Genomic DNA, 12,735 nt, shown 5'->3' with positions numbered 1-12,735 from the left:
AGTTGTATGTTATCACTCCGCGACCGGGACCGCGGCCGCGCGCGCCGATGACGCAGAAGCCCGCCCACCCGGGCCGACCGATTAGTAGGGTGGGGCGGAAAGATGGCGCCTGGCGCAAGGCCTCTCGGGAATTGTAGTTGCACAGTGCCGGGCTGCCGAAGCTGGTTTAACATCCTTTGACCGGACCCTCACTCTTCCCGGCACTGCTTCCCGGAAGCGGCACGGGACAAGGGCGGCCTGGAAGGCGCTCATCTTGGTTCTGGGGAGAGTTTGAGTTTGGATGGGACAGAAACACATGCAGATATGGGTGTAAACTTTATCCCCACCCCTGTTAAAGCCGTGCACCAGCTGGGTGGCTGGGTGCTGGCTGGGTGGCGAAAATCGGGTCGCGTCTCTCTGTTCGCCCCTGAGAGATGACTGCATCAGTCTTCCTAATGTGACACCTGTCTCAAGGACCCTGTATCAGAGCATTTACTGGGTGATTGTTCAGGTCACAGCTGGGCTTTGTTGCCAGGTTCTCGGTTCTCACTGACCCACCTTGTAAATATGGGTTTGTGCTGGAGTTTGCTACGTTGCCAGTTTAAGTACCTTTAGTCATCTTGCTACCTGGTACAGAATAGGCACTTAATAAAACTTTGTTAAGATCATAAATAAGTGAATACACCAAACCTGGCCTGTGACTTAAGATATGAGCATGGATTCTCTTTGAATGGGGCTCTGTAGGGGTGAATTCAGGCTGCATTAGATCTTGGATAGAGTTCTGACTGTTGTTGGAGGCCGTCTGGATGTGCATTCCAGCCGGATGGGGAGGCTAAATATGAACTCAGTTGGACAGAACTCAGGAGTCTCCAGGCTGGAGGAGGGTTATTTGATTGAATGTGGCCCTCTGGTTGTGATTCCACCCTCCAGAGACCGTCAGGTTTGAGTCCCCTTGTGAGTGACCATGGCAGGCCCCTGCTCACGGTAAACACAGAGGCCTGGCCAGTATGGCGTTTATCCTTAGCGTCAGAGGCTACAGGTATCCCTTGGCCACCTCTCCTCCTCTCTTCCCCAATTCCCATCTAGCTGAGTCTGAGAGGAGTTTTCCAAGTCTTGAGAACCAGATGTCAGGCCTTTAATTAGTTCATAAGCCTTTATTTGAAGAGGGATGCTTGCGGAGCTGGCCACGACTCCCGGGCTGCACAGGGGCAGAGTTATTGAGACAGACTCCCCTGAATCAGGAAGGGAGTGCAGATTTTCTTCTGCCAGTGCTGGTTAGTTATGCCAGAGGCCAATGTACCAAAGCTTGGTGGAGAAGGTGGGCGCTGCCTGGGAGGGGGCATTCCCTCATCTTAAGGCCACATCTGAATGAGGGCAGGGAGCTGAGTGCGGTTTAGGAGTGGAGCGGGCACATAAGACTTAGTAAAAGTGGAAACCTGGACCTTGTAGCTTGTCCCTTGACCCCCTGGCTACTGTGGTATGACCTTGAGGCAGTGATTGTTCCTGTCTGAGCCTGTTTCCTCATCTGTAGAACGGGGCAATGGTGTCTACCTGGAGAGGAGATGGTTCCTGCTGGTCCCAGGTCCCTTGCTTCTACTGCTCAGGCCAAATGAGGCAGGCAGGGCACTGCCAAAAGTTGTCAGTGGGCTCTGGAAATATCCTGGGATTTGCTAAATGAGGGTTGAGGATAGGCCGTTTTATCTCAGCGTTTTGTGGGATTTATCCAAGGCCAGAGGCCAGTCAGCTTCTCTCTTCCTGCAGGGTGCAGGAAGAGAGACAGACCTGGAGCGATGCCAAAGAGGGGCTAAGTTTGGACCCATTCCCACCTCCCTGTCGTGTGTGTGCGCGCATGAACAGCTGTTGTTGCTTCTCCGTGGCTAGACTCGTGGGGCAGGACTGGGGCATTCGGGCTGAACTGACAGCAAGAGGGCCCAGTGGCCCCCCTCACCATACTTTCTTTTATGGCCCTTTAGCTCGGGAGGCCTTCTTGTCAAATGGCCCTGACACTCTGGAACAGCCATGAGGCCTTGGGAGGGGGCCAGGCCAGGGTTGGGGCAGGGGTCCGGGGAGAGAGAGGCACTATTTGAAGTGGGACAGGAAGTGGGCAACCGGGTAGTGGGGCCCATCGATGCCCAGACCCTGGCAGAGGCCCAGCAGGCGGAGGCGAGCCTCAGCCGGGCTCTCCCCAGCACAGGCCACGCTGCAGTAGGGCTCCTCGTACTCGCCGGGCACCAGGATGTCCTCCAGCAAATTGAGGCGCAGCAGGCCCTGGTCGTGGAGAGCCTGCAGGGTCTCGCGGCTGGCGGTGGAACTCAGCACCTGCGGATGCTGGGACACCAGGCACATGACCCCCACCAGGTGGCCACGGGCCCGTGGGTGGGTGGGCAAGGCAGGCCGCAGGCCACAGGCCACCATCGCTGCCGCCAGCAGCAGGTCCACACCATAGAGCTCCAGGATCCAGTCTCTCAGGTAGAAGCCGCCCATGCGGGGGTTGATCTCGATCAGTTTCGGCCCAGCCCCGGTCAGCTTGAGCTCCACATTGAACACCCCATCCAGCAGCCCACAGCCCAGGCAACAGCGGAAGGCTGCCTGCACCAGCTGGGCCTCCTGCTCCGGGGCCAGCCCGGTGGGCATGCAGGCCGCCGTCTCTGTGAAGCCAGGCAGCCTCGTGGGGCCATTGTCGGAGACGAAGGCGGCCAGCAGGCGCCCTCCAAACAGCACCAGGTCCACGTCATGCTCGGTGCCCTCGACAAACTCCATCAGCAGCATGGCGTTGCCCCAGCCCAGCCCAATGCCGGGGTGGTCGGCCTCCCCCTGCAGGTCACGAGCGATCCTGGAAAAGTGTTCACGGCACTGTGGCGCGTCCTCCACCAGCCGCACACCCACCGCGCCCGCCCCGAACTCCAGCTTCATGACGCCGGGCAGCGGCACCTGGTGGATGGCCTTCTCCACGTCGGCCTCGCTCTCCAGTGGGCAGCACGGCACGGCATGCAGGGAGGGCGCGGGCCAAGGGGGCCCGTGGCAGCGCAGCAGGTGCAGCTGGGTGCAGCTCTTCTGCTTGGCCAAGCGCATGGCAGCCGGGGGGCTGCAGGGAAGCCCCAGTTCCTGGCAGAGCAAGGCCGTGAGCACGAGGCAGTCATCCCAGTAGGAGAAGCAGCCATCCAGCTGCAGGCCACGGGCCCGCACCAGCTCCGCCAGCAACCGTGCGTTCTCTTCATCCCGCCGGTGCTCTGTCACATCGAAATGGATGAAAGTCTGCACCAGCTGGGACGCAAAATGGTTGGGGTCCGACTCCACCAGGTGTAGCTGTGGAAACCACCAGGGCCCAACACATCCAGCTCAGCCTGTGCTGGTTGCTGGGACAATTGGATGGGGCCTAGAGCATGGTTTGGGCCCACAGGGGAGACAGACTTGCCAGTTCTAGGGGGCTCAAAAAATATTCCTTGATGGGCGCCTGGGTGGCTCAGTGGGTTAAGCCTCTGCCTTCGGCTCAGGTCATGATCTCAGGGTCCTGGGATCGAGGCCCGCATCAGGATCTCTGCTCAGCGGGGATCCTGCTTCTCCCTCTCTCGGCCTGCCTCTCTGCCTACTTGTGATCTCTCTCTCTCTCTCTGTTTCAAATAAATAAATAAAATCTTTAAAAATATATATATATTCCTTGATGACTGACTAAATGGCAGGTGCCGAGTTTGCACATCCAACCCAGCCTGGAGGGGAAGGAAGGCAGCTGAAAAGAGACAATGCTTAGGCTGGGAGCTGAGTAAGACTCAGCCAGAGGAAGGAGGCAGAGGGTGTGATCTGGGCAGGAGGGGGCTGGAGCAAAGAGGGGGTGCTCCTGGGCTCATTCTCTGACCAGAGCTTGTAGGGAAACTACCAGGGTTGGGAATTGAGAAAGGTGGCCTGGTGTCTTGGGACATCCTCCTCTTGGTTGTCATTCACCCAAACAGTTCTGACCCTGGGGGTGCCCATGGAGGAATCCAGTGGGGCCCTGCACCCCAAATCTCACTGCGCGCTGGGGTAAACACAGACCAAAAGCGGCCGGTTCCCAGGGCAGAGAGTGCTCCTGAAGAGACGGGAGTGTGGCTGGGAGCACTGTAGCACTTGGCAGCATGAACAGGGGAAAGGCATTCCAAGTGGAGAGCACAATGTGCAAGGCAGGGAGTTAAGAGACATGGGAATGGCTGGCAGGGTGAATTCCCAAGGGGGTGCTGTTGTACCGTGGAAGAGGGGAGAGGAGACCATTGTGGTAGATTAGAGCTGTGAAGAACCTGACCTCAGTTTTCTTATCTGTTCCATAGCGGATAAGAACCTCTACTCTGCTGGCATGGCTTCAGATTCTTTAATGTGAGGCCACTGCTGTGAACTTGATTCAGGATCTGTAAGCTGCTCCCCAGCACCCTCCTCGCGCCCTCAGGAATTCAACCCCCAAGAGCCTGCCCTTCCTGCAGGATGGGGTCAGGCTCCTTAGCCTGGCATTCAAGGTCCTGGTTCTGGTAGGAAACCTGAATGATAGCCCCGCCCCTCCTGCCCGTCTGCGCTGGGCTCTTTTTGCCCTGGAGGGCTCTGTGCTCTTCCTGAGGTCTCATTTCACCGGGCTGAGACAGAATTCGACCAGAAGCCAAAAAGAGTTTAAACTTCTGGGTGTCTCCGTCAGTTAAGCCTCTGCCTTCTGCTCAGGACGTGATCTCGGAGTCCTGGAATGGAGCTCGGCTTCTCCCTTTCCCTGCGCGGCTCCCCGCACCCGCTGCTTGTGCTCTCTCACTCTCGCTCTCCCTCAAAAACTAAATAAAATCTTAAAAAAAAAAAAAAAAAAAGTTTTGGGACGCCTGGGTGGCTCAGTCGTTAAGCGTCTGCCTTCCGCCCAGGTCTTGATTACAGGCTCCTGGGATCCAGCCCCGCATCGGGCTCCCTGCTTGGTGGGGAGCCTACTTCTCCCTCTCCCCCTGCTTGTGTTCCCTCTCTCGCTGTGTCCCTCTCTGTCAAATAAGTAAATAAAATCTTAAAACAAAAAAGTTTAGATTTCTAACCTGGGCAGGGCGGCGGGCCCCAGCCGTACTCCTGGGCTCTAGAGCCCCCAGCGGGCCCGCCCAGCGCAGGCTCCGCCCCCAGAGATGCGGGCCCCGCCCCAAAGGCCTCAGCGCCCCGGCGCCCAGGGCACGGCCTCCGCCACTGGGGCGGGACTGCGAGCCTGCCCCGCCCCTCGCCCCGCCCACCTTGAGCCCGTAGTGGCGCGCGGCCTCCCACACGAACTTCTTGCTGACGCCGCCGGCGCCGATCAGCAGCAGCTGCTTGCCCTCCATGAGGTAGTGCGCGGACCGCCGCAGCATGGTCTCCACGAGCGGCGCGGCCGCCGCTTCCTCGGCCGCCGACCGCGGGCGCTGCGCGGCCCACAGCCCCTCGAGCGCGCCGCACGCCTCCAGACACGGGCCGCTGTTCAGCTCCAGGGCCACGGGGGTCAGCGTGCGGCCCTGCACCGTCAGCGCGAAGTCCACGCCTGGGCCGGGCCGGGGGCGCGGGCTCAGCACGGGCTGCCGTCCTGGCCCCCCCATGGCCCCCCGGTCCCCGCCCCGGACGGTGCGCACTCACCGAGGAAGTCCGTGCGAGCCCGGCGCCCGCCGCGCTGCTCCGCGCTCAGGCCGGCCTCCAGGGCCAGCACTGCGGCCAGCGCGGCCTCGGCCGCTGCCTTGACGCGCTGTCGCACGACCGCCACCTGCCCCGGTTCACCCAGGCCGCACCGAGCCAGAGCCACCTCCAGCGTCTGTGGCAAGGAGCTCTGGTGCCGCAGAGGGCGGTCCTCACGGCCCACGCTGCACACCACCTGGCCAGGGTGTGGCTGAGGGTGTGGGCCCACGGGGAGCCCGCCCAGGACTCCTGCACCCGCCACCCCCTGCGCACCTACCCTTGTGCTGAGACCCAGGCCAGACCTCTCACTGGACATTCAAGTGGCCCAGGCCTCTCTGACTTACGGCACAAACCACTTTCCCTGCCACCGGCCCCTCTGGTCCTTTAGACCCTAAGGGGACTCTACCCAGGCTTCCACCTGCACCGGGGTCTCTCTGCTCCTTGGAGGTTCCAAATACGCTTGTTCCTAGCTCCTGCAGGCCTGGGGGCCTGTGCCACCCTGATGTACCCCCCACCCCAGACCTCCATGAGGTCAGGGTTGAGACTCTGCCTCAGGTTGGCTCAGAGCTGTGTTCCCAGGAGGGTCCCCAAGCTTTCTTGAGTTCTCCAGCTTGGAGGCCCCTTCTACAGGACTCCAGACATGGGCAGTTCAGGGACCCTGGGTCAGCCTCTTCTGTGGGTAAGAGCTCCCTGGAAAGAGGATTCAGCCCTGGGCCCTGGTACCTAGTACCAGGCAGGGCTCCTGAGGTAGGAAGGGTGAAAAGGGAGGGGAAAAGCATCAGACCCAGGAGTCTTCCTAGAGACCACCAGGACTCCCCCCAGAGGTTAGGTCTTCTCTCTGCCTGGGGCCCTCAGCCCCTCATGAGGGCTGGGCTGGGGTGTGGCGGCGGGGTCAGGATCTAAACTTGGGCCAGGCTCACCTTGCTCAGCAAGGGCCTGTCACCCTGGGTCCGACAGACCACCGCGCAGATCCGCACAGCCAGCTCAGGGCCAGGTGGGGGACTGCCTGGAGAAAGACAGTGAGGCCTGAGCCCGGCCCAGAGCCGCTGGGAGGGTGAGCCGAGCTCCCACTGCTGGCTGGCGCGGGGGCTCTCACCTGGGAAGGGCGGTCGGGCAGGTGGGCACACAGCCTCCACCAGGACACTCTCCTCCTCCTCCAGCTTCTCCAGCAGCGCCAGCACCGTGTCCGCCACTGCGCCCAGCTCCCCTCGCGGGTGCACACGCAGGGCCTGCCGCCCCCGCCAGCGCCAGCCACTGAGCTTGACGGCCACCTGCAACGGGAAGGGAAGCAGCCTCCTTACCACCCCACGACCCCGTGGGGTACCAGAGCATCCAGTGTGTAAACGGAGGTAAGAAGGGAGGGCATTGCCAAGTTCGCAGCAGGCCCGGGGAACCGTCCCCGCGTTCCATCCTGCTGGCATCTGCACAGACCTCGGAGGCGGGAGCCTGTTACCTGCAGGGCATCACCCAGGGCACCCGAGTGCAGAAAAGCCCCCACTTCCTCCTTCACCAGTGTCTCCTGGTCCTCTTTGCCACTGAGCTCCACCAGCTGTAGGCCCGGGCTGGCCTCCCCTCCCCGCAGCAGGGCCGGTGGCTTATAGGTGAAAGCCAGGGTCGCTGGCACAGCCACACCACCCTGCTGAGCCAGCAGTCGCCTTGTCAGCAGCCTGTCCTCCAGCAACCGGGCCAGCTCAGCCGAGGCTCCCGTGGGGCAGGTCAGGTCACGGGCAAGTTCAGCTGCCTCTCGACCCCGGCCAGGTCCCAGCCCCAGGCCCGCCAGGAAGTAGGTGGCTCGGCGTGGGGGGACAAAGTCATCCAGGAATGTCAGGCCCCCTGGGTGGAAGCTCACAGCCTTAGAGACCAGCAGGACCGCCTCGCCTGGCTGCCCGGGTGCTGGCACCTTCGTCAGCCAAGCAGGGGACAGGCAGAGGAGCATGTTTCCTGTGGGCAGAGGGAAGAGGGTTGCTGGCCAGGGAAGGCTTCATGCCCCCATGCCCTCCACCTCCAGCCCGGGGCCCTGGGTAGTGGGGGGCAGCTGCTCCGGGAACCCACCCCCACTCAGAGCGTGGCAGCTGGCCCAGTGGAATGCAGGCACTTGCCAGGGTCAGTGGGTATTTCGGGATGTGGCCGGGCCAGGCGAGGGCTGCCCTTTCTGTCGGAGCATGTGGAGGAACATGGGCACATACTCACCCGGGCTCTGGACCCCACCCTCCAGGAGCACAGACAGAAAGGTGCTGGGGGATCCCAGAATGCATAAGGTCACCTCCGCACCAGGGCAGCCTGGGGGGGTGGGGGCGGGGAGAACATGGCCAAGCTCAAGAGGGGTTCCCCTGCCCCTCTCTTGCTGCCTACCCTTCCCTGCCCCATAGCCCCGCCCGCCCCATGCCCCCACCCACCCCATCCCTCGTCCCTCCGGTGCAGGCTGGAAAGGGAAAGGGAAGCTGCCTGCCCATCCTGCCCGGGTGAGGCGGACTCCCTCCTCTCTCTAGCTAGCCTGGAATGTACTGGAGGCTGAGTGACTGGAGACCTGGGTTCTAGCCTGGGCTCTGACACTGACTTTCTCTGGGACCCGTGGCCCCCATGCGGTGCAGTTGCTGGGGGTGGGAAGAGCGGGGAAATGTCCCTGTGCCTCAGTTTCCCAGTCTGTGATTTTCATGTATTCTAGCTGGGAACCCTGTGTCCACATAGAACTTTTGTGGCCACCTGATCTATAAAAACAGATATAAAAATAAATACAAATAAAACTGATAAAACTGGGAAGCAGTTTTGGGTCCCAACTGTTAGCGGCTTCCACAGCAGCTCCCAAAACCCATCTATAGGAGCTCCAACTCCACAGAACCTAGATTACAAATCCCACGGCTGGGTCTTCTGGGGACAGGAGGGAAGCCTTGATCTCTGACTTTACTGGTGCCAGATGCCCTTTGAAACAATGCTTGCCTGCCCGAGGTTGACTGGCCTTGCCTCCCTGGCTTCGGATCCAGCCAAAGCCTGGGGGAAGGGGCTGACCTTGACAGGGATGGAAGCAGGCTGGGCTGAGAGCACCTCCTCCCCGCCCCCCCAGGGCTGTCCCCCACCCTGGAGCCCCTGGGCACCTGTGCGGGGCACCTGGCTGCGGTCCTGGGTCTCCGGAAGGCCAGCTTGCTGCAGACAGCTCTGCAGGAGGCTGTAGCCGTAGACAGTCCAGGCCCGGGCCTCCGCCCCCTCGAGGGAGCCCTTGCAGTCCAGGCCCACGTCCTGGCGCCAGGAGCCAGGGAAGCAGCCTGGGGGCGGCAGGCCAGAGCCTCCTCCCCATGGACCCTCCTCTTCCTCCAGGTCCTTGGAGCCCAGGGGGCAGTCCCAGTCGGGACCCAGCGGATCCAGGGAGAGCTGAGAGGGGCAGAAGTGGTGGGTCTGGGGTAGGGCGAGCAAAGGGCCCATTAAGTCACTCAAGGGTATAAGCCCTCCACACCCCTAACCTTGGGCTATGTTCAGGGCAGACACTGTCCTAGGAACCCGGGGGGATGGTGTTGGATTAGGGGGTGAAGGCCTGTCACCAGGAACATGTAGGTAGGGATGCTTTGCAAATCCAGGTACAGTGCCCCAGGGGGGCAGGGGAGGGTAGAGAGCAGTGTGCCGCCGGCTGGACCACTGCCCCCATCCCATGCTGAGGTCTGTCCTAGCTTGGCTCGTAGGACTAGACGTACGTGTTGGTCTGTTTTGTTCACTGAAGCAGTCCTAGCACACCATAGCTGCTCCGTAAACACGGACTGAGAACAGATGAACGAACCGAGCAATCACTTGGGCTGCTCATTCCCCTCTGGCCTCGGTAACCTGTCTATCACCATGGGGAGCTCTGCTGAGACCTGGATGTGTAGATGAAGCTGTCCCATGGCCACCCAGGTAGGCCTTAAGGACCTACTGTGTGGCCAGCCCTGTGCAGGGCACTGGTAGGGGAAAAAGCTGGTGCCCCTTTTTCAGATGTTCTGAGTCACAGAAATGCTTTCTTTGGATGACATTTTACACCCCTGCCCCTCTCTGAGGCAGGCTAACTCCCAGTGAGGCTACTCAGACTCTGTGTGACCATAGGTGGGGACAGTAGTGGGCTTATCCTCTGGGGGACAGCCTGAGCAGCCTTGGGTAAGTTACAAGGTTTCTTTGGCCTTGGGTGGGGGGGCTGGCACCTGCCCGGTCCCACACCAGGAGACCGGTGAGGCTTAGCCTTCAGCCATGGGGATGCAGTGTGCTGCGGCCGGGAGGGCACGTCTGCGCCTGAGACCTGGGCTCGAATCCAGACTGACCAGTTCCAAATTCTGAGCCTCGTGCCTTCACTTAGAAGGTGTGTTCCAAAAAGAAGAAGAAGGTGTGCGTCCCCTGAGAGCCCAGACTGTGCTCTCACTGCTATGTCCCCAAGCCTGGAATGGTGTCAGGTGCATAGCAGGGGCTCAAGAGATGTTGTGGAATGAATGACCGCCAAAGGGGACCACCTGTGGCCGTCCCAGGGGCTGCTGGGGGAGCCAGAAGTGCCCAGCCCGCAGCAGCTGCATGTCCCATGCACCCGGGGTCATAGGTCTGAGCTGTCTGCACAGGGGAGCCCCCAGGGTGAGGCTTTTGGGTGCCAAACACTGCCCCCTGGGCCCTCCCTCTGACAAGGGGCTTGGGCCTTTTGAGGGGAAGGAGCAGAGGAGACTCACCATCTTACAGGTGCAGTGGCTGAGAGACTGGTGGCAGAGACAGAGACGAAGGAGGGAGTCAGGGCAGCGTAGTCTGCACCCCACTGCCCAGCCCCTAAGACTCTAGAACAGAGAGGCGGCTGCCAAGGCCCGAGTGTCCTGACCCTGGCATGTGTCCAAGGCTGCCCCACCCCCCCAACCCAAGGGGGTGGGATTTCTGCGGCCCGGACCCCGGGGGTCCTGCCCACCTCCCCCCCCCCCCCCCAGAGCTCAAGCCTTGCGGGTTGTGCCAGGCCCCATTGGGGTCCTAGCATCCCGCCCTTCCAGCGGGGGGCGCGCTGGGTCCCCACGGCCCCTGGCCCCCGGTCCCTGGCCCCCCTCCCTGGCTCTCCCGGGGGCGCGGGCAGGAGCCGGGGTACCTGGAGGGCTGCAGCGGCTCGGCGGGGCAGGCGGGCGGCGGGCGGCGCGCAGCGGCGGGGGTTTGGCGGCGGCAGCGGCGGCGGCACAGCGGGAGCGGGCGGCGCCGCTTTATATAGAAGCGACCGGGGCATGCCCAGTGCGGGGCGGGGGCGGCGCGGGGCCCCGGCCCGCACCCCCTCCGGCCGCCCCACCGCTCCGGTGCAGACACCCGGCCCCCAGCCCGACACCTGGGCTCCGGGTGAAGCCTGGAGGGAGGGCAGACCAAGGGAACCGGATTGCAGCCGCAGGGCTGGAGCGAGGGACAGAGAGAGTCCGGAATGGAAGCGGGATGGAAGAAAGGGAGCCCGAGAGAGGAGGAGGGGAGGGGGAGAGCAGGAGAGGGCAGAGAGGGGTGTCGGGGCTGCCCTTGGCCTTTGGGGGTGGGGTGGCCAGAAGATCAGTCAGGGCACAGGATCTGGAGTCCTGCCCCTGGATGGAGTCCTGAGCGCCCTTAGCACACCCAGGCCCCAGCAGCCGGCCTCAGCCATGAGCCCTGTGCCCTAAGCCAGACTCTCCCAGAAAGGCCGGGTTGGACGGGGGTCCCTGTATGTCTGTGGGGCTCCTGCCTCACCTCTCCTGGCCCCCGTCAGAGTAGGGATCAGTCGGGAAGAGGACCCCACAAGGGCAGGCCCAGTTTCCTGGGAGACCCTCTGCCCTGCAGGGGGCCAAGAGGGAAGGGGGTGCCCAAGCTGCAGGGTTCCAGTGGATGTGAGCCCAGGAAAGGGGGTGTGTACCGGGTCTGTCTTGCTCATTGACACCCACGTCTGCTGGACGTGCCGGCAGTGACACCCAGTCTCCCCAGGACACACGACCTTACCCCAGGTTCGCTTACCCAAGCACCCACAGAAAACACCTCAAGAGACCCGGCTCACGACCACAAATTCAGGGACTCACACCCTCTCCTTGAGTGTCACGGGAGGCGGGTGTCGGACCTGGGCACTTCCCTTTCCTGGTCTGAACCTCACTCTCCTCCTGCCTAAAACGGGTCTAGTTCCCATCTCTCAGGGCTGGGGGGGGGGGGCTGGTTAGTACTGGGTCCCCTGCACACGCACCACACATAGCCTGTGGTTACAATCCCAACAGCTTACAGCCTCAAACCCACAGCTTCTCCCTCCTTGTCTCTGAGTTGGAGACTCCATGGCTGTCCTTGAGAACCTTCTGGGCTGGGGTCCCGTGGCATCTGTGGGGGCTGAGGTGGAGGCTTTGGCTGTACAGAGGACCCACCCCTGTCTACCACCGAAGGGACTCAGAGGGGAGAAATGATTCCTCCAGCCTCCGTCCAGCCCAGCCCACATTCCCCACACAGCTTTCCAGGGCCGGCTGCTCGACGCCCTCCCTGGAATGAGGTGTGGCCACTGGAGAAGTCCATTCTCTTGCCGCATGGGTTGCCTGAGCCCCACCGCGATCCCACTGGTGGAAACAGAGGACACAGATGTCATCAAGAAGCATGAGCTTAAGCACTTAACAAGAGTTAGAAACTGAAATTCAACTGAGTAAGTGTTAGGGATTTGATTGACTTTACTCAACAATTCACATACTGGGCAGCAGCCCATCTAACAGAGAGAGGAAGGAGCTCTGAGCAGAATGAAAAACTTATAGGCAGAAGGGAGCAAGGACGAGGATGTTGTACGGGCAAAACAGCGGGTTGGGTTTTGCAAGGTCGCCTTCCTTTAGGGGATGGCAGAGGTCTATCAGGTGACCTAACTAGTGCTAACTAGTGCTGGCAGGTGAGTCCTGATCCTTGTTAAAGATTTCATTTCTGGGGGCACCTGGGTGGCTCAGTGGCTTAAGAGTCTGACTCTTCTTCTTTTTTTTTTTTTTTTTAAAGATCTTATTTATTTTAGAGAGAGTGTGTGTACAAGCGTGGGGGTAGAGGGTAAGAGAGAATCGCAAGCAGACTCCAGGCTGAGCTGGAGCCAATTGCAGGGCTCGATCCCACAGCCCCTGCGCTAAAGTCAAGAGTCAGACATTGAACCGGCTGAGCCACCAGGCACCCCATGTGTCCCGCTCTTGATCTCAACTCAGG

At 61.3% G+C, this 12,735-nt stretch overlaps 1 protein-coding gene across 6 annotated transcripts; it reads right to left on the bottom strand.

The window, feature by feature from the left end:
• Window positions 1-1,118: 1,118 nt before the first annotated feature.
• CARNS1 (carnosine synthase 1) lies at window positions 1,119-10,853 on the bottom strand. 6 transcript variants are annotated; one of them, XM_082748686.1, is made up of 10 exons: window positions 10,670-10,853; window positions 10,272-10,373; window positions 8,694-8,991; window positions 7,792-7,881; window positions 7,055-7,542; window positions 6,698-6,872; window positions 6,522-6,607; window positions 5,566-5,797; window positions 5,193-5,473; window positions 1,119-3,285 (listed from the first exon to the last, which is right to left on the bottom strand). In XM_082748686.1, the coding sequence occupies exons 1-10, from the start codon at window positions 10,799-10,801 to the stop codon at window positions 2,059-2,061; spliced, it is 3,111 nt and encodes a 1,036-aa protein (XP_082604812.1). In that variant the 5' UTR covers window positions 10,802-10,853; the 3' UTR covers window positions 1,119-2,058. The 6 variants fall into 6 exon arrangements, with proteins under 6 accessions (XP_082604812.1, XP_082604813.1, XP_082604814.1 ...); XM_082748687.1 differs by lacking the exon at window positions 10,272-10,373 and having other exon boundaries at window positions 8,694-8,967; XM_082748688.1 differs by lacking the exon at window positions 8,694-8,991 and having other exon boundaries at window positions 10,272-10,298; window positions 10,670-10,740.
• Window positions 10,854-12,735: the final 1,882 nt, after the last annotated feature.

Source organism: Mustela nivalis (assembly GCF_964662115.1).
Source record: "Mustela nivalis genome assembly, chromosome: 9".
Taxonomy (NCBI): Eukaryota; Metazoa; Chordata; class Mammalia; order Carnivora; family Mustelidae; genus Mustela; species Mustela nivalis.
Note: the sequence above shows the minus strand (reverse complement) of the source record. Positions and strands in the feature narration are given on the sequence as shown.

Excerpts from the sequence above, each read along its gene's own strand:
- CARNS1 (XM_082748686.1), bottom strand. The coding sequence starts at position 10,801 with ATGCCCCGGTCGCTTCTATATAAAGCGGCGCCGCCCGCTCCCGCTGTG. Across the intron at positions 7,543-7,791 it reads GGGTGGGGTCCAGAGCCCGG|GAAACATGCTCCTCTGCCTG; the intron begins GTGAGTATGTGC and ends CTCTGCCCACAG. Across the intron at positions 6,873-7,054 it reads CCCTGGGTGATGCCCTGCAG|GTGGCCGTCAAGCTCAGTGG; the intron begins GTAACAGGCTCC and ends TTCCCGTTGCAG.